We start from the raw sequence: 25,032 nt of genomic DNA on the forward strand, positions 1-25,032 counted from the left end.
CTGGCTCTACAGACCTTTTGAATTGCACTGATCAACTTCTAACATGCAATTTACTTACTGTGTTTACTGTCTATTCTAGGTCTCACCAGTATGTGCATGCACACACACCTCCCACCCCAGGACAGGGATTTTTAAAAATCTGTTGCTGTCTCCAATGCCTACAATACTGCCTGGCTCACAGTAAGCAGCTGACAAATGTTTGCTATGACTGATAATAAATAGTATTAGGCAGTGACAAGAGACCACCTTATCCCTACCCTGTCCTTTGTGCCTGCTGGATGCAGAGGGCTCAGTGCAGTGACTAGAAACTCTGCCCACTGAGCCCTGGTCTCCCATCTTGCTGGTGTTATAATGGTAGACAAAAATGACAGAGAAGTAAAATGGCATGTGTGGGCAACAAAGATGCAACCAGAAATCATGGGTTCTTGATGAAAAAGCTGTTCTCATACCTTGTGTGAATTCGGTAGCAAGGGGATCCAGGAGCTGTGTTGAGGGGGATACAGTGAACAAGGCCTAAAGTACCCACAAAAGTACCAGGATAGTAGAAGCAGAAAATCAAGTTCGTGTGCAAGCCTCAGATGCTGCAACAGTAAAAACAGTGGACAGAGGTACAGAGTGTTTGGGGTACTCTAGAGCAGCAATAATGGACAAAGTAGTTGTAGTGGGAAAACCTCTCCACTTGACCTAGCCAGCCAGCATGACCAGTAAATGGATCCCAGAGGTAAAGCACTTCAATCCCTAATGTCCTGGTGGAGAATGAAGGGAAGTATGGAAGGATGAGGTCACCCAAGCAGCAAAGGCCAAGAAAAGTAACCAGAGAGAGGTAGGCAAGGGCATACATTGTGCTTGGGGTCTGGAGCTGGCCCAGGAGGCAAAAGTTGTGCAGACAGGCTGTGATGGGTGTCAGGTCAAGTTCAGGCCAGGCTGTGCAATTCCCAATACTCAGGTTTGAGTGAAGGAATTTCTAAATGAAAAAGGAAAAAGTTGGAAGTCTGGCTAGGTGAAAGACAGTGGTTATGAATGGCAACCTCTGGCACCACGTGGCCAGTCAGACTGGTGCTTTCAACTGTCTGGTGTGCTCAGCCAAGACCTAAGACAGAGTGTGGGAAGTTCTGCAGTCCTGGTAGGGTTTGTGGTGGGCCTCCTACCGCCTGCTCTAACCAATCAACAACCCACAGCCGGCTCTCACAGGTGGGAAGCCTCATGACAAGAAGCCCAGACATGAGGGACAGGAAGAAGCTTTTCCTCCACAGATGTTCTCAGCCGAATATTTTCATCACAACTTCAAAGTATGCACAAACACTGGCATTCCTCAGTCCAGCAGAGCTGTTGAGCCCTCCCTTCAGCAGGGAAGTTGAACAAAGGGCACTACAGGCATTCCTGGCACTGGGAACCGTGATGCTGAAGGCTTGTCCAGGGTCTGAGCACTTCGATCCAGGTGGGAAGGGATCTTCCCCAAGGACATAAGCCACAGTGATCAAGCCCTGGCTGACTGGTTGCCATGTTTTCCTTCACAGAGGAGGAACAAGGTTAGAGCAGTTAAAGGACTTGTTCAAACACTACTCTTTACTACCTCTCAAAATCAATAAGGCAGGGAGTTAGGAGCTAAAGACAGAGAAGGCTCATTTGAACCCAGCTCCAATGAAGTCACAGAGACCAAGATACCTGCTCTCTATGGCCTCACCCATGCTGCCACTTCTTCCTAAGCAGGAAGGACAGGGGGGAAGACTTGGCAATTCCCACATTTTCTCTGCCTGGGATGCTGGCAGCTGGGATGAGGCTGAGCTCTTTGGGTTACCACATGAACTACACAGCTCCAGGAAGTCCCTTCTTTCCCTGGAACCAGCAGGGTATGCCACATCTGGGTTAACAATTCTTTATTAGGAGTCAGGTTCTGAACAAGGTAGAAAGCAGTGGCAAGAGGAGTTCAGGTAGGGGGATGAGGAGGGGAACACCAAGCCTGGCTAGCTGGGCCACTGCCAGAGGTCAAACGGGAGCCCTGGGATGGAAGGGATCTGGAGAGGGGGTGCTGGGGTCAGTCTACAGGAGAGGACACAGATCAGCGGATGGTGTATCGTACATAGGGGACCTCAACGTCCTCGCCGCTCTCATCGTTACAGCACAGCTCAAGCACCAGTGCTCGCACATGGCGCCCAAGCTTTCGTTTCGACACACGGCTTACAATCTCGGTCATCCTGGGGACGAGGGAGCAGAGGGTCAGGAAGGCAAAAGGTAAGTGAGAAGGGGCAGCTGGGGGCAGTGAGCAGCAGTCGGACAGCTGCAAGTTGAGGCTCCCCACCACCCAACTCACGGCTGATCCAATCGTTCCTTGAGCTTGGCGGCTGGCATGAAGAAAGAGTAGAGCATAGACACGCCCTGGGACAGCATAGTGATCTCCAACTTATGTTCTGTCTGGAAGAGGGGGAGGACATCAGTGTCACAGGGGTGGACAGGCCAGTCAGTCACCTGCACACGCCACCCCCAGGTCGGGTAAGAGTCAGAAAGGGCTCTCACCTTGAAGTAGTCGAGGAACTGTTTGAGGGTCATCTCCTCACCGTTAGGCTGCAAACCCTGTACCTCAAAGCGATCCCACAACGTCCACTCTTGGTTATAGTACTGTGGGGAAAGTAGCAGTCTATGGGATGGGGGCCATCAGGGCACCAAACCCCATCAGTCTCCCCCTCATTCATGCAGACATGCTAAGTCAGACCACAAGCCTCTTTTGTCCAAAATGTTCTTGTGGCTTTTGTCTGGCCTTGAGTAAGCAGTGAAACCCTTATGATAATTGAGACAAGGCTTTACATCATGGAATCATATTCTCTTCTGCTCATTTCCTATCCCCTCATCTCTCCCACATTCTGCTCTAATGACTTCTTCAAACAGGCCAGGTACACTTACCTCAGTACCCTTGCAGACACTGGTCCCTCTCTCTGGAATGCCTTTCTGGCAAAGCCTGGCCTGTCTTCTCACCTCCTCCAAGTCTGGACTCACATGTCACCTTCTCCTTAAGGCCATTCCTGACTATCCCACATTTAAAATTCTAAATCCATTCCCTTGCCCCCTGGTATTCCCAAGTTCTCCTTATCTTGTTCTTTTTTGGAGGTTCTAGAATCATTTACTGTATCACTCTATTTCAGGAATATAACCTTAGCACCTGTAAGAGTACCTAGCACACAGTAGGTGCTCAATAAATATTTGAGTGCATAAATGAATGAAGCAAGTAAAAGCACTGAGCATAGTAAGCACTCAATAAATGTTGGGTGCTACTTTTGTGCAGTTATTAATCATAATCTAATATTCAAATATCTTTTCTGAGGGCTCCCACAGTCAGAATCAGACACCTACTTAACACATAGAAGGTACTTAGTGAGTGAATAAATGAACAAGGGTATACACGAAGGAAAGAGGTACACATTGACAGAAACCCTCTCCTGGTGACAGGCTATGAAGCAAACTACAGCCAGCTCTACAGACAAACATCCCACCCACAAACCCACTTCCTAATGTAGACCCTCACCTGGTGACGAGGTGCTGCAAGGGGCTCGGAGAAGCCAAAAAAGGGCAGGGCCAAGTTAAGGAAACCATTCTTGTAGGAGTTGAGCTGTCGGTGCCCCTGCACCACCTTGTACAGCTCTAAACACACAAGGCCAACCACGGCTGCTGTGGTTGTGGCAATGGCTGGGATGATCTTTCCTGCAATCAGCTTGCTCTGTGAGGCAGCAAAGGATCAAGGAAGGTGGAAGTTAAGAGTAGAAGAGGCTGAGTCTAAAGAAGAGATGAAATGTGGGCAAATCCAGCCCGGGAGAGGGTGGAACATTGGGTCTGGGTTTGCCCCACCTTGTGCCGGTCTGCAGGGGGAATGTCATAGTTCTCTGCTCGGAGGTTGGATGCGGCCACGATGAAATCCATATGGAAGTTGGTGTCATCATCCTTTTAGGAGTGAGAGGTTAAGGGAGGAGGGTGGGGAGACAATAGGAGAAAATCAGAGGAAGAGGATTCCTGGCCTCTAGGGGCACAAGTATCCACTGCAATTACCTGCTGGGCTCTCAGATCACAAAGGCATGGCTGGGAACATCTATTCATTCAGGACCGCGTAGCAGGCCCATGATCCAATCCCACAAAGGCCTGGGGCTGCCTCCCGATCCTTAGAAGCCTGTTCTGTCCAGCCCACCTATGCTTATCCCATCCCCACTGCCTGCTGGGGCCCCCACCCAGCACCTTCTCAAAGTCGATAGGGTACATCTTGAACCCAGGGAGCTTTTCAGGACTGGGCAGTGTGGCCTTGAGTTCTTCCAGACGGCTGTCATCTGCAGGGAGAAAGGGACACCATCAACGCTTTAGACCCAAGGCCAGGGTCTGAGGTAGAAACAAGGGGGGCAAAAGGTGTTTAGGGAGACAAAGGATTTGAAAAGGAAAGACATCCTGGGAGAGACGAGGGACAATGGCAAGAAACAGTGCAGGACAACAGAGTACAAACCTGAAGAAGATTGGGGCGGGAAGGGTGCAGTGTGGAATATCAAGAGAGGCAAGAGAGACTAAAGAAACGAAACAAAGACATTAGGAGAAAGTGGGGATGGACAGATAAGGATGGGAGAGCAGTAGATCTCAGGGAGAATGATGCAAAGAGGTGGGGAGACATGGAGGATACAGGGGAAAAGGGCAGGGGAAGATATACAGAGAGGTAGTTGGGAGAAGTGTGCAGATGTGGTTAAGATGGGAGGACAGAAGATACAAAAAAGTAGAGAATGGGGCATATATAGAGGGTGAGATAGGTGAGAAGACTGTATACACCCTATATATACTCTATATACACTCTGTCTGCATGTATATTACACACACACACACAAAATGTTTATACACATTTTACATGTACCTGTAATGTATGTTTTATACAAATACATGTACATGTATATGAGGGAAAAGATGAAGGAAATATGGGTGAAATGCAGAAGCAGAAAAAATATACAGAGAGGATCATGAGGGGGTAGATATCTGGGAAGAAGATGGGAGACATGGGAGAAAATAAAAACAGCCACATTCATTCATCGTGTATGGCTGCTTTTGGGCTTCAACTGCAGAGATCATTAGCTGCAGACACTACATGGGCTAAAAGAGTCAACTGCTTGGCCCTTCACCCGATAAAGAGCATGAGCTGGGGGAGAGAGATGGGCAACTGGGGTGGAAATATGAAGAAGGGGATGAGGAAAACTATGTGGAGGGTAACATCACAGAGAAGACACACACGGAAGAACATGGGGTGAGAGGATGGGAGCAGATACCAAAGGAGCAAGACCACTGGTGGAAATCACACCTTCCAGATAAACAGATCAAGAAGGAAGTCTCAGGACAGGGTTGCACAGTAGTGCCGGGGCAGAGAACTGGTGAGGAGGCTGCACTGGGCAGAGGACCAGTGGGGCAGTAACTCCTGGCAGAGGGGCCAAACATCCTCACCCACAGAGGCATTGGCGCTCTGCAGCTCCTGGTCAGAGACATGGATCTTGACTCCAGACTTGGGGGTGAACTCGGGGACCTGCACGGACTGTAGGAGCATGGCCACAGCAGCTCGGTCCTGAGAGCCTGTCAGCCCGTATGTCTGGGCGAACAGGTTGGCAGCAGCTATCACGTAGTCCAGATGAAGGGGCTGGGAGAAGGCAGGGCCCAGAAGGGTGAGCACATCTGCCCTCACCTGGGGAGTCTTGGCCTCCTTCCCTCCCACCCACTCTCCACCTGACCCTAGGAGACCCCAAGGAGGAGACTTACATTGCTGACATCAAAGGTGAGTGGGTGTGGACAGCGTTTGGGCCCAGACCAGAATGGAGCTCCTGAGCTTGTGAGCTAAAGAAGTGGAGAGATTTTTGAGGAGTAGGATCTAAAACTGGAGCCTCTCCAGCAATCCTAACTTCTCACCTGGCCCTTGGGTGTGCCCTATTCACTAGCCCTGGCTGGGCACGCATGGCAGGGGATGGAGTCAATCATGAACAACCCAGACAGTAAGGGTCCTGTGAATGGAAGTTCTGATGCCAGGGTGAACTAGGGGTGTTGCTGAAAGAACTCCTGGCACTCACTCTGTGCAAGACACAGCTTAACAAACTCTTTGAACTGTCAGGTACTATACTGAGTTAATATTAACAAACACTAAGAAATCCTCACAAGAACCCTCATGAGGTAATTATTACCACCTCTACTTTACTGACAATGAAACTGAAGTATACAGAGAAGCTATGTGACTTGCCCAAGTGCAAATGGTGCTTGGAGTTGAACCCCCGCTGATTTCCTGAGCTCTTAACTCCAAGATTTCTCCTCTATGATCGCTACAGTCCTAGGAGGTGGATGAGTCAGCCCACCCCACAGGTAAGGGAAACAAAAATGAAAGTCTCTTGCTGCAAAGAAAGGGGATGGCAAAAATAGGTCAAGTTTAATCATTTTTCTGAGACTCCCCACACCTTGGGGCATATGCCACAGCTGGACTAATCTCCAGGAGGAGCCAGAGAACTCACAGCAGGCTCCCCTTATGGAAAAAACACATTCTGCCAAATGGACCTGGCAAGTGGGCGTTACCTGATCAGGAGGGAAGTTGTGTAGCAGCTGCCGGATGTTGTTAGAGTACTGCGTGTGCCAGTGGTGGCAGGCCCAGGTCACACAGTCAGCCCAGGTCTGTGGCCGCTGCAGCACGAGACTGCGCTGCACAGCCTCCAGCACCTCCAGGGGTTGGGTGCCCGCCAGTCGCAAGGTCCGCTCCACAAACTTGGAGTCTCTATCAGGAATTGGGGGGGGGGTCAAAGGGGTAGGATTACACAGCGGCCTCAGGAGTGGGCTCCAGGGCAACCTCACTTTCTCCAGAGAAAGCTAATCCTGGCCGCCAATGGAATGAGGCCCAAGCCTCATTCAGATTCATTTGAGAAGTGTGCCTGTGCTGAGTGTCACAGCAATGAGGAAAGCAGCCAGGATGCCTTGACTGGCGGGCAGGGGGTGGGCTGAGTGGACATTCGGTTACTTACGTGAGGTATTGGTTGACGTTTTCTGCCGGCTGCTTGAAGAGGCCTTCAAACTCATCTCTAGCCCACTACAGACAAACAGATTACAGGGGGCAATGGTGGACAAAACAGACTTCTGGAAGCGTTAGAAACACCATCAGTGAACAAATCCAATGGGAAGAACATAGCTGCTCTGGGAGAAGGTAAGCCCCCCCAAACTTCCCCACTCCTCGACCCCCTAACACCTCAACTGAAAAACCAATGAACTTGACTTGGGACAGTGGTTACACTAGTGAATGTGTGAAAAAAAAAAATTAAGATCTGTATACCTTACTTGAAATATGTCATGCCTCAATAAAAAAAAAAGGTTCAGTTATGTATATATTAAAATTTACAAATAAAAGAAAAAAGAAAATTCAGACCAAACCGAAAAATAATTTCTATACAGGCCCTGAAGATTCAGCAGCAATCTGGACAGAGGCTCTGCCCTGAGTGGGTTTGGAGAACACAGATGTGAGATCTAGGTTCAAATCCAGCTGTTACATAGTATCTAACTTTGTGACTTCAGGAATACACTTAACCCTGTGGTGGTGCTGCTAAGTCACTTCAGTCGTGTCCGACTCTGTGCAACCCCATAGACTGCAGCCCACCAGGCTTCTCCGTCCCTGGGATTCTCCAGGCAAGAACACTGGAGTGGGTTGCCATTTCCTTCTCCAATGCATGAAAAGTGAAAAGTGAAAGTAAAGTCACTCAGTTGTGTCCCACTCTTAGTGATCCCATGGACTGCAGCCTACCAGGCTCCTCCATACATGGGATTTTCCAGGCAAGAATACTGGAGCGGGTTGCCATTGCCTTCTTTCCCAAATAGATACTATAACAGTCCTAAGTACCTCAGGGGTTGCAAGTATGTATACATTTACAGTTTATTTAAAATAGCACCAGATACATAGTGAATGCTAAGTGCTTTACAGCAACCCTGTGAGGTATACACCACTGTCAACTCCATTTCATGAGACAGAGAAGCTAAGTCCAAGGTTACTTACTAGTGACCTAGTGACACTGTGGCAGGTACACAAATATAAACACACTCAGCCTGGAACTAGAGAGGGGGAAGGGAAAATGATGGAGGAAACTTTTTTTTCCTCTCCCTATTTTGTTCGCATATCCCATACTTCAACTAAACATTCTGAATGGTCTGCTTTCAAAGACTGCAGTAAGAATCATCTGATAGCACAAAATCCTCAGGTTCTGACTAGAGGCATAGGTGCTGGATAACCTAGATATATTCATTTTGTAAAAACCTCCAGGCAGATAATATGTGCACTGCTGTGTATTATATATGTATATGCATCATACCAACAAAATCATCCTGGAAAACCAGCTGTTAAACCCATTTGGAGCAATAGCAGGGGACACATGAATAGGAACTGTTAGAGACAAATAAGTAACCAGGAGAGACAGTAAGAATTACCACTAATGTTGTTCAACATGAAGGTGGTGTTTTGGCTAGATGCAGCAGTTCTCACCTGGGAGTGATTCTGCCCCCAGGGGACACCTGGCAATGTCTGAAGACATTTTTAGTTGTCACAAACAGAAGAGGGTGCCATTGGCATCTCGTGGATAGAAGCCAGGAATTGTGCTAAACATCCTATGGTGCTTAGGATGCCCCCATGATAAAGAAATATCGGGCCCCAACTGTCACCAGTGCTGAGGTTGAGACCCTGTTGTGTGGGAACATAGCCTCCCTTTGAAGAAGTATAGGGAGTGAAGCATTGTGATGTCTGCAGTACACATGAATCTAAGAAAATATGGGAAAACATTAACAAATGTTAAATCTAAGAGTATTTGAGTGTTTCTTGTACTATTCTTTGTATTTTGTCTAAATGTTGAAAATTTTCCCAAAAGAGAAATAAATGGATCATTCTAGCAATATAGGCTGCAATTTACACATTCCATGCAATTTTCCAGGCCAGAAAACTGGAGTGGGTAGCCTTTCCCTTCTCCAGGGGATCTTCCCAACCCAGGGATAGAACCCAGGTCTCCCGCATTGCAGGCAGATTCTTTACCAGCTGAGCCACAAGGGAAGCCCAAGAATACTGGAGTGGGTAGCCTATCCCTTTTCCAGCGGATCTTCTTGACCCAGGAATCGAACCAGGATCTCCTGCATTGCAGGTGAATTCTTTACCAACTGATCTATCAGGGAAGCCCTAAATGTTGAAAATTATCCCAAAAAAGAAAGAAGTGGATCATTCTAGCAATCTAGGCTACAAGATGGGAAGAGAGATAGGTTTAGAGAAAAAGCAGAGGGGCTGGCAGCCATGAGGCCAGAGTGCCTGCTCCCTGCTCTCTCCCACCAATGCTGATCACCTGCAGGGTGTGCTCGATGGCATTGGGGAAGTTCTTCAGTGTGCAGATGGGGATGGACTTTTCAGGCGGGTCCTGGCTGGAGCTGTAAGATTCTGTTAGGAAGGGGATCACCACCTGCACGTTGCCCTTGGTGCCCAGTGTGCCCGACTCCAGCAGTGGCTTACGGTAGTACACGCAGCGGCGGTCCATGTACATGCCTGGGGGTGGGGTCACAACATAATGTGAGTGGCAAGATGGAACATTAGGAGGCAGGAAGACAGACACCTCCAAAACATACACACACACACACACACACATACACACGTGTGCACGCATACATGTAACTTGGCCCCTGACCTCCTCACCCGCCTCCAAACTCACGGGCATCCACATTATCCAGGGCATTGGTTACACCATCCAGGTTTTGGAAGAAATCATCATCATAGATGCGCTCAGTGTCAGGACCTACACGGTTCTGGTGGCTTGTCACTCGGATATGAGGATTCATCTGGCGCACAGCTGCAGCAGCTGTGTCAGACTTTAATTTCTAGGGGGAGTGAGAGTGGGAATGGGGGAACAAAACTCAAGTTATTCATGTGTGCAACCAGAGAACCTCTACAGAGCTGTCCTCCTGAAGGCTGACATATTTAATGCTGCGAAGAACTAGGCCCTGAGTTCAGGAAGCTCTCTGGTTTGGCAGGAGACAGTTCATGACAATACCACAGGGCTAGGGCAGGGACTGATATGCCAGGGGTTCAGTGGAAAGGGAAGCAGTAGACAGGCCAGCCTTCTGTCCTTCTGCCTACCCAACATCCACTGTTCTTTCAGGTAATGGCACCTAGGCTAGGGAACATTCCCCTCAAACAAAACAATCTTAGCATACAGACAAGAAGTTCGAATCAGGCCATATCCTTCCTCTGCTGAAAACCCTCCCTTGCTCCCACCTCCACCGAAGGTAAGATGACTTGGTCCCCATTTCCTCCAGCTTATCTCCTACTCCCCTCCCACCTCAGGATCTTTGCCTGAGTGGTTGAGGAACTCTACTTCCTCACGCCCTCCAAGTTGGCAGAGATGAGCCCTTCCACATATCAAAATTGCAAACTGATCTCCCTGGCCTGCCCACTTCCCTCATCGTGCTGTTGCTCTTTCCTCTGCACAGCACTTACCAAGAACGCTGAGTATAAATTTTATTACTGTACTGTGTTTATTCTTTACTCTGTCTCCACTCCACCAAATCTTTGTTTCCTTGGTGTACTCCAAGTACCTACAAGAGCACCTACGTGAATAACTACTTGGTGAATAAATGAATGAACAAAAGGGAAGTCGATCCTGGACAGGCAATGATGCTGTTCCCCACAGAAGGCCTACTAGCTAGATCCCTGTATAACCTAGCTTCTATCTGTGCAGAGAACAGTGAACCTAGCACAAGTGCTCTCCTAGGAAAGAGGCCTCCTGGCCAGGTTGGGCCTTGGCTGCAGTCTGGAAACCTGGATTTCAAGAGTTCTTACCATTCCCCACCTGGTAAAGGCTGCTCACTGTGCCTAGGCTGCTTATGAAAACCCTACGGTTTAGGCCAAACTCCTGCTCTCCTTTTGGAGTCTGCAATTTGGGGATGTTCCCAGAAGAGGGAGCCTACATGACCAGCCTACAGTAAAATCCTTGGGTACTAGGTTTCTTACAAGCTTCCCTGACTGGCAACATTTCACATGTGTTGTTGCAACTTGCTACTAGGGGAATTACAGGTGTCCTGTGCAACTCCACTGGGAGAGAGTCTTGGAAACTTGTGCATGGTCTCCCGCAGACTTCACCCCAACTTCTCTTTGCTGATTTTGTTATGCATTCTTTCACTGGAATAAATCATAGCCCTGAGTATGACTATATGCTGAGTCCTGTGAGTCCCCCTAGTGAATCACTACACTTGGGACCCCCAACACACTGTCCCAACCAGCATTCATAAGAGGTCAAGGAAAAAGAAAACAGGACATGAAAAACGGTGGATTCAATGGAAGGGTACTCAGCATTCATTGAACGAGTGACAGAAATTGAGGGAGAGCTGAAGGAAAGAAAAAAGCAGTAAAGCCCCCTTTTTAGGAAGAATGGGAACAAAAGACAAGATGAAAACAAGATGACAAAGTACCGCCTCCACCCCTCATCACACTCACAGTGACATCCCAGGGCCGGAACAGAAACTGTCTGTTCAAATTTGACTTCTCAATGGTGTCCATGTCTGTGACAACAATTTCTCCATCTTCTGCACAGCCCAGCCCAATCATGGCAAAGTTCTTGAGCAGTTCACAGCCAATGGCCCCTGCGCCCACCTAGAAAACAACCAAGAAGAGACAGAGTGTCTGGGTCAGGGTGATGCAGTCAGCGTGAAGTCATTCATCACTCTGTACTCTCACTCCCCAGAAGACAGCAAGAGAGGGGTGTCTAGTGCCACATCCTTAAGTGCCACGGCTATGAAAATAACCTAGTCATCTGAGGGTGGAGGCACAGATGGGGGAAACAGGACATACTAAGCTTTCCCAAGATTAAGAAAAAAAGGCAAAAGTCATGTGATACAGATACAAGAACCAAAAGACACTCCCTCAGGTGGCAAGAGACACCGTAACAGGTAGCCAGAGGGCAGGGGATACGAAGGAAGCACGTGTTCCAGCGGATCACTCACCAGGAAGTACTTCTGCTTGCCCAACCTCTCCTGCAGGTCGGAGCCAAATACAGCCACCTGCCCATCATAACGGTTCTGGCGCTGAGGAATGCAAAGGGAGAAAGGTCAGAGAGCAGCCTCACCAGAAATGCCCCCTATGTCACCTACCCCAGGGCTCTACTCACATACCGGGAGGCACTTGTCCTCCGTGAGGGCCTCTTTGTCCTCAGGGAGACACTCGAGGGCATCAAAGTACAGCCACTGCATGATGGGCATAAACTTCCCAGAGCAAGCCTGGAGAATAAGCAGGAGAGGGGAAGTAGTCAGTGCTTACCTGGGGCCTCATGCAGATGGGACAAGTGATAGAGGCAGGGAGGCGCCTGGCCTATGCCAACCCTGGCCTTTTCCACCTATGCTGACCTTCATGACCTCCTGGGCAGCAAGGCCCCCAATGAAGGCATTTATGGGAGCCAGGTCCCCAGCAGCCACATATGCTAGCTTCCGGATGAGGTCCTCATCCAGGCTGCCCTGCTGCACTGCAGGCAGGGATCGAGTGTTCACAGCCTGGGCTATGGTCACCAACTCTGCTGCATCCTCCTAGTGGGGCCAAAGGAACCAAGAGCATGCCTGTTAGGTCACTGCGTTAGGGGCGAGAGGTGTAGGGAGAGGGGCAGAATGGGCCTGCAGTGCCAAGGTCATCTACCCTGGCTTGGCTCACCCACACCCACCTCATTGTGGGGCCGAGGGGACCGACCATGCTGAGCACAGAAATGGTGCAGGGCCTGGAAGCCAATGTGTAGCTGGGCAGGGCGGGAATACTTGGCAAAGTCTGTCATCACAAAGTCAGGCTCTGCTAGGGAGGCTGGCAAGGATTTCTGTGGGAAGCAGGGCATCAGAAAAAAAAAAAAAGAATCAGAAGAGAATTGAGAACCGTGAGATGCCCAGCCCCAGCTCCTACAGCCCACTGCCCCTCACACTCACAAAGCTGATCTTCTTGGGTACTTTGACCTGGCTGACGATGCCTCCGCGGATATAGTCAGAGAAGCTGGAGGTGTCACAGATGCTAAAGGTGTAAGGACCTAGGGTAGACAAAACAGTCAGGACACCCACTCTCCCTAAAACCTACAACCACCTACAAGATGAGGGAAAATCCATTCCTGACCCAGCTCAGACATCAGGAGTAATCTCCTCTCCATCCTGAGTTCTACTCGAATTTCAGAAACCATCTCCCCTCTACCCCAGACCCAGCGCCCACGGGACCCCACGTCTCTGACCCCAAGTCTACAACGGAAGACGTTCTCTGCTCCCTGTCTGAATTAGCTCAGACACAAGTGGATCCTCTGATCTTTGTTCAAACACCAGAGACCTTGCCTCCCCTCAGTGCAGCTATCAGGGGCCTATTCTACGAACAGCTCAAACACAAGACAGCATTTCTCCCCCACACCCTGCTGGGCAGACCTTAGGAGACTCTACCTCTGGTTCATCCCAGATACCCAGGATATGTCTCCCCTCACACAGAGCCCAGGGAAACGCCTCCTATCTCCCCTGGTTCCCCCCTGGCCCTAGCTCACCCAGGACTTTGATTTCCATGGGCTGACTTCCATTGAGTTCAATCATGCCCTGTACTTCCGAAAAGGAGACGAAGTCGCCAGTCTCAAAGCCATGTCGGGCCTCATCCAGACAGGTAACCACACCGGGGTTGTCCTGGTTGAAGGAGGAGTACCTCAGAGGCAGGTTCAGGGTACTGGGAGCAGACAGGAAGGCCTGTGACCGCCCATCCGCCTGCCAGGACCCAAGGCTGGCCTCCTCACCTTGGTGACCATAGAAACCATAGCACTGAGCGGCTGCTCCCCATTGGAATCAGTGAGGATCATTTCCTCTCCAAAATCACAGAAGAGCTGCCTGTAGAGGGAGGCAACAGGGCTGATGCCCGAGTCCCACGCGCACTGAGACTGCACGTGTCCCTCAAGATGCAGCGAGTATTTGCTGAGCAAATTCAACCCATCACTGCTGGGAATCAGACTGTGCTCACGCTACGTGGGGCAAGGTAAACACACAGCATCCAAAACCCAAAGGCCTAAGGGGGGCTGAGGGCAGTCAGAGCTTGGGGTGGAAAAGAGCAGGGACACTCACCCAAACAGGCCCCGGGTGTCTGCCACCACCAGCTTGATGCCACGGCTGTGACAGAACTCACCCACCCGCAGCTGGTCCTCCAGGGGGCTGTTAGTGAGGACCACCACCTGTGGAGAGATGGAAGCTCAGGCGAGGGCCCAGCACCAGGGTGAAGGGTAAAGGGAGCGATCATGGAGGAAGGCTGGTAGGAGGGCTCACGGGGTCTTTAAGGCTTTGCTGGTTCAGCTCTCTATCACAAATAGAAAGTATCTACCACGTATCAGATTCAGCCCAAGCAAAACTCAATGAAAGGAAATGTGAATCCCTAGACTATGGCAGGCAAGGTAAAGAGACAACTGGGAGGACAGTCTGGGTAACAGCTGACTCCTTCATTTGCCAACACCCACTGCTGCCTGTTTACAGCCCTGCCATGCCCTGGGAGAGACAGAAGTAAAACTTTGTCCTCAGCCAAAGTCTGAGCTCACTCCTACCACACCCACTTGCTCCCAATTCTTAAAACACCTGCTCAGCCATGGGTCTCTGCTGAAAGCCTAACCATTCCCATCAGGGTAAGCTCCCATGGCTACAGCAGGGTTCAGCAGCAGTGTCCTGGCTCGCAGGGACACTCTGGGGCAGAATTTCAGCTCCCACAACTCCACTTTCTGGCCCAGAGTTTATTTAACCAACAACCAGCTGCTAGTCCATAGCCCTCACAAAACCTTTATCAAGTCAGCATTACTACCATTCCCATGTCTGCAGACAGACAAAGGCAGAACAGGAGACTCCATGACCGGCCTGACGTATCCAAGTACAATGAGAGACTCGTGCCAAGGCAGTTTGGCTCCAGTCTGTGCAAATAACCACTATGCCTTCCCGTCTGCTGGCTCACATATTCCTCCTAAAGAGGCAGGCCCAGGGTCTAAAGCCTGCTCGTATTCCCTCGCTGCAGCCTTAGCGTGAAACCTGACACACAGACTAGCCCATTAAATGTTTATCAAACGAATAAACCAGAGCTGGGCTCTGAGAGAACTGAGCAGGAGGCCAGATGATGGCCCATGGTACCTGGAAGTCACTGAGAAAGTCCTCCACAAGGGGCCCGGTGTAGGCGCTGACAGGCACGTAGCTGTTGAGCTCAGCAAGGCGGGGCTGGGAGACCTCAGCTCGGTTTTTCCCTATGTCTTCTTCCCGCAGGTAGAACTGCAAAGGAGAGTGTAGGAAGAAGTGAACTGGCTGTATAGCCCAGAGGGCTGGGGCCTTGGCAAAGAAGGGGGATGGTAAGAGGAACCTGGGAGGAGAGGTCGGCCCACTGGGCAGTGCCCTGGTCATGCAGTGTGACAGCCTTGACCCCACCAAGGATGATGTTCTTGGCAATCTCCACGCCCAGGCCCCGAAGGCCTGATACCAGTACGCTGGAGGTCTGGAGCCGCTTCATTGCCTCATGGCCCAACACATACCTGCCAGGTTAGAGGGTGTCACAGGTCAGGGTCACACCCTCCTGACCCTATCCACTCAGAGCCCCCTCCCACCTCACAGTCCAACTTCGGCCCCACTCACAGCTGCCGGGAGTAAAGGCCTTCATCTATGTCTGCGTCACTGCCATTTTTCGCCATTCCCTAGAAATGGAGGGGAAGACTAGGTTCAGGGAGATGTGCAGGAGGAGGGACGGGACAGACAGGACAGGCATACAGAAAACGTTCCCACCCACCACCCCGCCTGCCAGTCTCTAGGAAGAACACACTCACGTTAGTTGGCACCGAGGGCACTTCGGACAATACGGAGTGGGCAGGGGAACAGTTAGAACCCGGCTTTGGATCAGGCCCGGACACGCGACGTTTCTTGGACAGCGGCGAGCTGGACATCTGGAGAGCATAAAAGTAATCAGAAGTGAGCCTGGGGCATGCGGGTGTTCCTGCTGGTTAGTGATGACTGGGGGGGGAAAAGGAAGATGTAAGGGCTAATATCCCCATTTTACAGAAGAGGAGACAGGTACAGAGAGGTGAGGTGACTTTCCCAGGGTCACATAACTGTCAGAGCTAAGATCTGAACCCAGGTGATCTGGCTTGCAATCCATGCTGCTGACCACCAGGCCATTCGCTTTTCTCCCCCACCCAGCATAATGAGGGAGAGACTCCAATCCTGTGGGAGGAAAGGAGTGACAAGAATGTACTTGTTGGGGAGTCAGAGGAAGGATGTAGCTTCAGGTCAGACCTTGCCACTCCTCAACAGATATCATTTAACCCTTATGGGCTTGGTTCCCTTGCCTGGAAAACACAGGTGAGAATACCACTTACCTACCCCATGGAGTTGTTGAAGTAATGAGATATAACACAGACCAGAGAGCCTGACATGGAGCAGCGAGGGAGGCAATAGCAAGGAGCCATTCTCCTCCCCCTTAATCCCAACGACAGGGGTTAGAGAGGGACATGTGGCTTGGACATCCACCAGGGTGGCATGATGGCAGGAGATATTATGCTGAGAACTCAGCTCCCAGAGGGGTTCAGAGAAAAGAGTTACACAAAGTCCAACCCCCTCCCCACCACCTCCAGCTCCAGGAGGGGAAAACAACCAGAGCCAATAAAAGAAGTTGCAGAGAGAAAGAGAGAGGAAATACACACTTCCCAAGCCTTGTCCCTGTGTGGAGTCCTTTAAACAGATCAACAATGATACATGAATATTTATTAGGAGTCCTCCCTGTGCCAGATATCAAACTAAGCACTTTATGAGCTATGCCTCACTTTGTCCTCAGGGCACCTCTGTGGGGTTTGGACTACTATCAGTAGGACCGCCCCTCAACTCACACTGGAAGAAAAAAAATCCACTCAGGGACTTTGGAGACTTGACCGAGGTCCCCACAAAGAGAGTGGCCAAGCTGGAATCATACTAGGACCTGCTGACCCTGGAAGCCCAGGCTGCCTCCTAACCTTATGGTGTTTCATCCACTCAATGGTCCTGACCCTGCGAGGCAGGGCTGAGTGTCCTTGCCAGACAAATGGAAAAACCTGAGCTCATGAGGACTAGGTCCCAGAGACAAAATAATGCAGCCTGCTGTGAAAGTGAGATCTTGGAGCCAGGGGGTGACTGGACCCAGAGGCTGGAGATGACAGGACTCTGAATCATTTCCCCTCACCCCCAATGCACCTCTAAGCCTCTGTTCTCCTACACTGAGCCTTTTCTGACACCAATCACACCAAGTACTCCCACTGTACCTAAGAGGCCACTTTGGCACTTGTCACATGCTAGCACTAAGCAAGATAACAAGAGCACCCTAACATCTACTAGGAGCTTACTGCCAATCAATCTCTGGGTAAGGGGCTTTGTCTAGTTCTAACAATGCTCACAAACCAAATAACCTTATACCTATGCCACAAATTAGAAAACAAGGGCTCAGAAAACTCCAGTCACTCCAAGTCTAGCTGCTGCTAGACTGTTTACCAAACACCTCCTGGGGGAACAGAGTCAGGACCCAGAGCTTGGGGCACAATCCACATGGCTGACAGATGAGAGGTGAGGGAGGGGTACCCAGGAGGCTGGCTACGGTCCAAGGCACCCAGCTGAACTGCTGGGAATGCCAAGAACCAACCTAGGTAGAAGAAGCTTGGTGAGTTAGTTGGGAGACCAAGGCAAATTCCATTTTCCATGACCGACTTCCTGAGACAGAGTAGGGAGCTCATTTCCTTTGAGCCCCATTTTCTCCACCCCCCCCCCCCCCCGCCGGCAAAGCAGGGACAAATGGAAATACCCTCAAGGGGCTGCTGCTGCTGCTAAGTCGCTTCAGTCGTGACCGACTCTGTGCGACCCCATAGATGGCAGCCCACCAGGCTCCTCCTAGGGAGGTTAAAAAAGTCAAAGTCTGTGGTCAGAACTCAGCGATTTAAGCTCCTCCCCAGACACCTCCAGAGAGGCCTGCATTATTTAGTCATCTCCTTGCCATGCCACTGATTTGGTTGTTGAGCACACACCATCTCCCTGCACCTGAAATTAGAAATGGTCCAGGGCCAGAGAGATCTCTGCTCTCTAGACTGACATCTGGATCCCTAGGGCTGGCAGTGAGGGTCTAAGCAGGTTTCAGCAGATGGTCTGAGAGAGGACTTCAATTGCAGAGATTGGGAACAGGCCAGTCTCAGGGCAAGCAGAAAGGGATCTGGGGCAGAAACCCCAGAGCAGATCTAAAGATCCTCCACCCCAAGTATAAAATCAATACCTTTTCTCTCTCAACACATGCTCAGGCTCCAATGAGGACACACGTACTACCAAATGTTCAGCAAACCTGAACGAGGACTCAGAGAGCTTCAGAGCTTGCCTGAGATCTCCAAACTGCTGATTTTGAAGCCTGAGCATTCTCTACCACCCAAATCAGAGACGGTTTGAGGTAGGAGCCCTGGAGCAGGCTTGAGAGCAGGCAGCCACAGGTCAAGACATCAGCATGGGGAGAAGGTAGGACACAGGATGCTGGGGCCTGTCAAGCCTCCTAAGAGGGATTAACTGAGAAATCCCTAGGAATATAAAAGAGAAGCATCAGGAAGCGGTTGCCTGAGCCTCTGGAGGGTCAGAGGGAGACAGGAAAGGGGATGTTAGAAGTCCAGGGTGGGGGGGGGGGCAGGGGTGGTGTGTTGTGGACAGCCAGGGTGTGACTAGGCAAGGTTGTTAAGACTCAAATCCGGGTCTTTAGAAAAGGAGCTTTCAGGAAAGGGTGGGGAAATTGCATTTGAGGCCCCAGTGGCTACACAGGGAATGGATGGGGGATTCTGGGGCCCAAGGAGGTTTCAGGAAGATGATGGGGTCTCGGGGTAGGGATGCTCTCCATCAGGAGGATGCTGGGGCCCTGGGGATCTACACTGGTGGCAGAGGAAAATCTTTGACCAAAATTAACAGGGACTTGCAGGGGAAAAGGTGTCTCTGACCTTGATATCAGAGATCCAGGAGGCTACAAGGGTGGATGCTGAGGGTGGGGCTGTGGAGGCATTTCTAATGGAGCAACAAGGCCTCCTGTTGATCTCTGATTGGTACATGCTAGGTACTGTAACTGCTCTGAGGAGTGGAAAGAGGTTGAGCCCAGACAGTTCTGGCCCTAAAGATTTCAGTAAGCAGGGTTTCTCTGACCAATTATGTGGAAGCCCATGGAGGCTCTGAGAGTCGGTGCTGAGGAGGGGTTTTCTACTCTGATGGAGAACAAATGGACCTGTTGTGGGAAGGGACAACTGACCATGATGTTGGGGTCCAACAAAGCTGAAACCCTGAATGAAGATGCTGGGATCCTGGAAGGCTTTGAGGGCAGATTCTGAGGCCTGATGCAACGTTAAGCGATCTGTGAGAGAAGCTAGAACCCTGGTTGGCTTTTGAAGGCAGAGGTTGAGTGAAGGGTGGGATTTGAGAGGCAAGTCTCTGATGCAAGGGGCTAGGAGCCAATAGGGTCTGCAAGGGCAGAAGCTGGCAGAGAGATCTCTGATGGAAGACTGTATGTCCAAGAAATGCCTCCCTCCTGTCTGGTCCCCTGGGAAACTCTGAGGGAAGATACTGGGGGTTAAGAGTGTCTGATGGGGGAGATGTTGAGGCCCTCAAAGGATAGTCTCTAAAGAGAATACTGGGACCACAAGAAAATAGGAGGCACTCAAAATAAAGGAAGTCTTTAAGGACAGATTCTAGGAATGAAAGCAGTCTCTAAAGGTGAATGCTGAAGTGGACCTCTGAATAGAAATGCTGGCCCAGAAGGATTTCAGAGGTAAGATGCTGGAGCCAAGGTGGGTTGGGAGACCTCTGGTATGTGGAGGAGTCGTCTCTGACATGGAGGCCAAGCACAAATTGCCTTTTACAGGGTCTAGACTCCTTGAAAGCTCTAAGGGCAGACTGTGTGTGTGTGCCTATGCGTGTGGAGGGTGGTTCTGAAGGAAGATGCTAGAGAAGGTTAAATGAAACCAAATGGACCCTTCCTGAGGTTTGGCCCCTCTTGGAAGCTGCGAGGACAAATTCTGAGGAACGAAGGGTGAATGAAGAAAGATTCTGGGGGTACGTCTTTAATGACATACACCGATAGGAGGCTTTGACCAGGAATGTCGATCCCGTTTAAGTCTCCATTGCTGACTGGGGGAAGTTCCGATCTGCCATTCAAGAGGCAGGACAGGGCCAGGTCCCTGATTAGGAATGCTGACTGAGTCTCTAATAGCAGATTCTGGAGGTCTGAGCCTAAGGTCAGATTCTGGAGCCGGAGGGACAGGGCTGGTCCCAGATGGGGAATATCGGCCCCGCCCAAAATGGACCCCCTACTTCTCTTCAACGATCCCTCCGTCCAAGTCATCACCACCTGCCCCGACATCAGCTTGGTCCAGCACCGGCCCAACACCATCCAATCCCGAAACCCCTGCCCCGGCCAAGGCGCTGAGAAAGGCCGTTTGTTACCAATGCCGGTTCCCCGGGTCGCGCCGCCGCCAACTCCTCTAGGAGCCGAAGCCAAGCCCGGCCGCCACCCTCCTCCTCCTTCTCCTCCTCCTCCTCCTCCCCGCCGCCTGGGCCGCCTAGAATCACCGCCGCCGACTTCTCCCGCGTCGTAGTGGTTCTGCTCGTTCCTGCCACCTCCTTCACCTCCGCCGCCGCCGACACAAGATGGCGGCCACGGAGCCTGAGGCCGGAACAAAACCTTGGGCCCCACCCCCCAGAAACCCGGATGTACGCAGGCCGCGCCCATTCATGAATCATGTATGATGGTCCCCGTTTGTAACTCATTCGAAGGGGAACACCACCATCTGGTGGCTACTCTGGCAGTAACTAGGCAAACAGGTAAAACGACAGAAGGCACACCCGCCAAACGTGAATAATGAATACACTGTTACAGCCAGGCTACCATGGAAACCAAGAAAGGCCACCAAAGACACATTTCCTGATCGTGAATTATGCATGAGGCCAGGTGACTGGTTGACTAACACCCCGCAACCAGAAAGCCAATGTTAAAACATGGAAGCCACACCCCGATGCTCATGAATAATGAATAATCTTGCTGCAGCCTGGAAGCCAAGGAGACTGAGGCGACATCTCATGAATAATGCATAAGGTGGGCAAGGACAAAAGAGACAGGTCCGCCCACTGCTGCATCTGATACCCTGTAAACAGAGAAATAGGGCTAACACAAGAAAACACTCTCACTGGCTCATGAATAATGAATAGTGATACTGCTGCAGCCCAACCTGGAAACTCAAGAGAGGTCAAGAAAGGTCCCACCCAGTTACTGATGAATTATGCATGAGGCTGGATGGACAGAAATACTCCAGCCAGCCCTGCCCAGCAAGTAAGGATTATTGTATTCCAGCCAAGGCAACGTGGTCACCGCTTCCTGTTCATGAATAATGAAAGATGCTGCAGAGCCGCAGGGGAAACCCACGGGGAAGTGGAGCTGCCTCCTCCCCACCGTTAACTAAAAGCACGTGAACCAGAGCTGCTTTGGTCCACCCAAATCCAGGTTTACTACCTGCGTTTGGCAGTTGCCTGTTTCTACAACCGTAAAATGGGGGTAGTAGTAGAATCCACCTACATCATAAAGGCAAAATGTGTCACTATGAAAACCAGAGAGTATAAACTATGAAATTAACTCAGAGTAGTGCTGGCACAGAGCGCTGTTACATTTTTAAAGCATTATATATTAATGTAAAGGTAACATGTAAATATAATATTTTGTATTGATATAAAATTAGTTACAGGTGAAGGTATACCCAGACACCAGAGAAACCCCCAACTTGGGGCATTATATAAAAAATAATGCCTTGAAACACCCTTCCAGATTTACACTGTAAAACAGAGCACTAAGGCCACCAATGTTCATTAAATAGGTAGCACAGACTACCAGGTCACCAGAGACACAACTGTATACCAAAGCCCCAGGCACACGATAAACACCCACTACATTTCTTTTTAATAATAACCAATCGCCTGCCATGTGGTGGTTCCTTTGGTGAGTCCTTTCCATGCGTTGTGCCACTAGTCTCAGGAATGCAGAGCAGGGAATCACTTCCTTCAGGTCTCAGGTCAAAGGAGACCTCCTGAGTTCTCAAATCCTCACAAAAAATCAGTTCCACCCATCGATGACTAGCTTTGTGACCTGGGACCAGACAGTTCTCTGGGCCACTGTATCCCCACCCATAAAATGAGAACAATAGTAACCTACCTTGTGATGAAGTTTAAATGAATAAACATGTAGAAAGGGCTCAGAACAGTGCCTGGCCACCTGGTGCTATATGACTAAAAGTAGTAGTAGTAGTAGTAGTAGTAGTAGAAGTACCAGTGAATTGGGTGGGTGGGAGAGAGACATTATGGTATTTAAGACTACAGACTCTGGAACTAGACTAACTGGATTTCAATCCTGGCTCAGCCACTCACTAACTGTGAGTAACCTTAGGCAAATTACTTAGCCTCCTGGTGTCCCAGTTTCCTCCTATAAAGTGGGACGATAATAACCTACCTCCCAGGGTTGTTGTGGGGATTAAATGGTCTAATAAGGCTGCTAAATGAGTGCAAACTAACCTGATCACCATTATGCTCAGACTCATTTTTTCAAGTTCACAGATCTGCCAAAGATCACACAGCTGGCAAGGATAGATGTGACTTGAATCTAGAGTCTTTGTTGATAATCTGGGATTATCGGGCCGCAAAGAATGAACAATGCGCCAGGCCTCATCCCTTCGTGAGACGCAAAACTTTTAAATCCTGAAACCTCTTAAGGAAAAGCCAACAGCGGATCGTGCCGTTGAAGCCCTAAAAGCTACGCCCCTCATGAATTATGCACAATGCCCCTAGACAAGCCACAGAAAACTCGGGCCGCTACTCACCTTCTTAGGCTTTATCAGTGTGATCTAAATTTACCCGGCAGACTGCAAGGCGCCCCTTTCAGCACGCCCCTTAAGCACAATGAACCGCTCCCTTGTGAATAATTCACAAGCTGATACTTCCAACGAACCAGGTGCGAAAAGGGCCAAAATGGTCTTCCTCAACAGCTCATCTCCTCACGCATAGCGAATAAAGCCATGGCAAAGGAAAGCCGGTGACACTCTGTCCCCTCGGAAGAGCCTAGCACGCTAGGCTCCAGCGTCCCTTCTACAGCCTGGGCTGGGGGCTCCTCTTCCTAAAACAACATGTGGGCCTCAATGTGTCCGGTCTCTCAGCCTTTAATACCCAAGCGCGGTGAGACATCATAATAGAAGCAGAGGTCACAAAGGCCATTAGATATCTCCACATGCCACGTCGGTCCCGCCTGTTCCCACCGTCACCAGGACCCTTCCTGAATCAAGCCCTTCCCAAATTCCGCCTTGAGTTCAGGAACCTCAAACTTTGCCTCTCCCCTTGGGAAGCACACCAAATCCTACCTCACTGACAAGAGTATTCATACACGGATCCTAAGGGTCTCCCCAAACATCCCCCTAAACCCAGTCTCTAAGGGGTATAAACCCTGCCTCCGAGGGACGCTCAGAAAACAGACTTCAAAGTCCCACCCCGGAGTCCCTAACGCCACTTGCGTCCCCTCAAAAACAGCCACCTCTAAATGCCACACGGGGCTCAGAGCTCCCAAATATGCCCCTTCGAGGATCCCAGAAATTGAGCCCCCTCCTTCGAATGCTGTTCGGGGGACTGGGGGGAACCTTCATCCAGCTCACCCCCTGTGCCGGGCGGAAGCCTCGCCTTCCTGCTGGAGATGAGCCGAAGCCACGGGGCAACGGAAGAGCAAATCACCTCAGGCGTAGAAGAACCAGAGTTTGCGCTGAGCTCAGAAGCGCGGGGCCTTGAGGGGGCGGGGGGCCGGTTTGGGACGTACCACAGATGCCAAGCTAGAGGGGAGCCCTCCCCTGATCCTGCTCTCTTGGAGCCTGTGTCAGACCCAGACACCCCTATGAGTTGTGGTACTTCCCAAACGCGCGAGGCATGCTGGGGGTCGTAGTCCAGTTGGGCCGGTGCCTGGTGCACGTGGTGGGCAGGAGCGCCCAGGGTACTGGAAAATGTGAACCTGGGCTGTGGAATTCCGGGAGCTGTACTCAGGGGGGTGGGGTGGGTAGGAAAAGGAATCAGAACACGGAAATAACTCCAAATGGAAAGGCACATTCATCCTACAGATGGAAAAGCTGAGGCTCAGGTGACCAAAGGAGTTCATTCATTTGACACTTATAGAGCTCAAACTGTGGGCCAGGTGCTAGGCATCTTCCTTGCTCTCAGGGAGCTGACAGACTAGAGAGACAGCCCATAAATGTAAAAATTTTATCTAATAAAATGTATCAATATTTGTAAATGTTACATGATAACTAGTATCAATATGTAAATAATTTACATCTGTAGGGAATTCCCTGACAGTTAGGACTCCGTGCTTTCACTGCCCAAGGCTCAGGGCAATGACTGATGGGTCAGCTAAGATCCTACAAGAGAGCAGTGTTGCCAAAAAAAAAAAAAACCCTACATATATAATAAATATATACACACTGTGTATAGTCTATATTCATATGTGAATATACAATTAAATAGACATGTAAATATGTGTTGTGTATATGTGATAACTACTACGGAGAAAAATAGAACAAGGTAAGGGGAAATTAGGCTTCCCAGGTGTCGCTAGGGGTTAAGAACCCACCTACCAGTGAAGGTAGACATAAGAGACACAGGTTTGATCCCTGGGTCTAGAAGATCCCTTGGAGTAGGAAATGGCAACCCACTCCAGTATTCTTGCCTGGAGAATTCCATGGGCAGAGGAGCCTGGCGGGCTACAGTCCATGGGGTCTCAAAGAGTCTGACATGGCTTAAGTGACTCAGCATGCACAAGGGGAAATCTGTGGGGGAAGGTTGCATTTTTAGGTAGTCTGGTTACAGAAGGCCCTCCAGAGAAGGTGTTGCTCCAGCCAAGGTAATTAACACAAAATGCCTTTATCACCTTATCCCAAATTCTGTATCACATATCCTGTCCTCAAATCCTCCAAATTTGCTCATCTGAAA

At 50.2% G+C, this 25,032-nt stretch overlaps 1 protein-coding gene across 4 annotated transcripts; it reads right to left on the reverse strand.

Annotated features, from left to right (window-relative positions):
* Window positions 1-1,862: 1,862 nt before the first annotated feature.
* Window positions 1,863-23,818, reverse strand: UBA1 (ubiquitin like modifier activating enzyme 1). 4 transcript variants are annotated; one of them, XM_004022138.6, is made up of 26 exons: window positions 23,712-23,818; window positions 15,822-15,938; window positions 15,634-15,692; window positions 15,365-15,533; window positions 15,142-15,276; window positions 14,101-14,207; window positions 13,779-13,869; window positions 13,539-13,671; window positions 12,949-13,046; window positions 12,696-12,842; window positions 12,388-12,564; window positions 12,157-12,261; window positions 11,989-12,069; window positions 11,483-11,638; window positions 9,702-9,867; window positions 9,342-9,538; window positions 6,999-7,063; window positions 6,559-6,754; window positions 5,761-5,835; window positions 5,452-5,641; window positions 4,219-4,307; window positions 3,838-3,930; window positions 3,518-3,709; window positions 2,515-2,616; window positions 2,312-2,412; window positions 1,863-2,195 (listed from the first exon to the last, which is right to left on the reverse strand). In XM_004022138.6, the coding sequence occupies exons 2-26, from the start codon at window positions 15,936-15,938 to the stop codon at window positions 2,060-2,062; spliced, it is 3,177 nt and encodes a 1,058-aa protein (XP_004022187.1). In that variant the 5' UTR covers window positions 23,712-23,818; the 3' UTR covers window positions 1,863-2,059. The 4 variants fall into 4 exon arrangements, with proteins under 4 accessions (XP_004022187.1, XP_011962196.1, XP_004022186.1 ...); XM_012106806.3 differs by lacking the exon at window positions 23,712-23,818 and adding an exon at window positions 20,599-20,678; XM_004022137.4 differs by lacking the exon at window positions 23,712-23,818 and adding an exon at window positions 20,473-20,678.
* Window positions 23,819-25,032: the final 1,214 nt, after the last annotated feature.

The sequence above is a fragment of the Ovis aries genome, chromosome X (genome assembly GCF_016772045.2).
Source record: "Ovis aries strain OAR_USU_Benz2616 breed Rambouillet chromosome X, ARS-UI_Ramb_v3.0, whole genome shotgun sequence".
Taxonomy (NCBI): domain Eukaryota; kingdom Metazoa; phylum Chordata; class Mammalia; order Artiodactyla; family Bovidae; genus Ovis; species Ovis aries.

What these genes read in the sequence shown, in the direction of transcription:
- UBA1 (XM_004022138.6), bottom strand. Translation starts at nt 15,938, where the DNA reads ATGTCCAGCTCGCCGCTGTCCAAGAAACGTCGCGTGTCCGGGCCTGAT. An exon ending in CTGCCCAGGAGGTCATGAAG is followed by an intron (nt 12,262 to 12,387) that starts GTCAGCATAGGT and finishes CTTATTCTCCAG; the next exon opens with GCTTGCTCTGGGAAGTTTAT. An exon ending in TCCGGCCCTGGGATGTCACT is followed by an intron (nt 9,868 to 11,482) that starts GTGAGTGTGATG and finishes CACTCCCCCTAG; the next exon opens with AAATTAAAGTCTGACACAGC.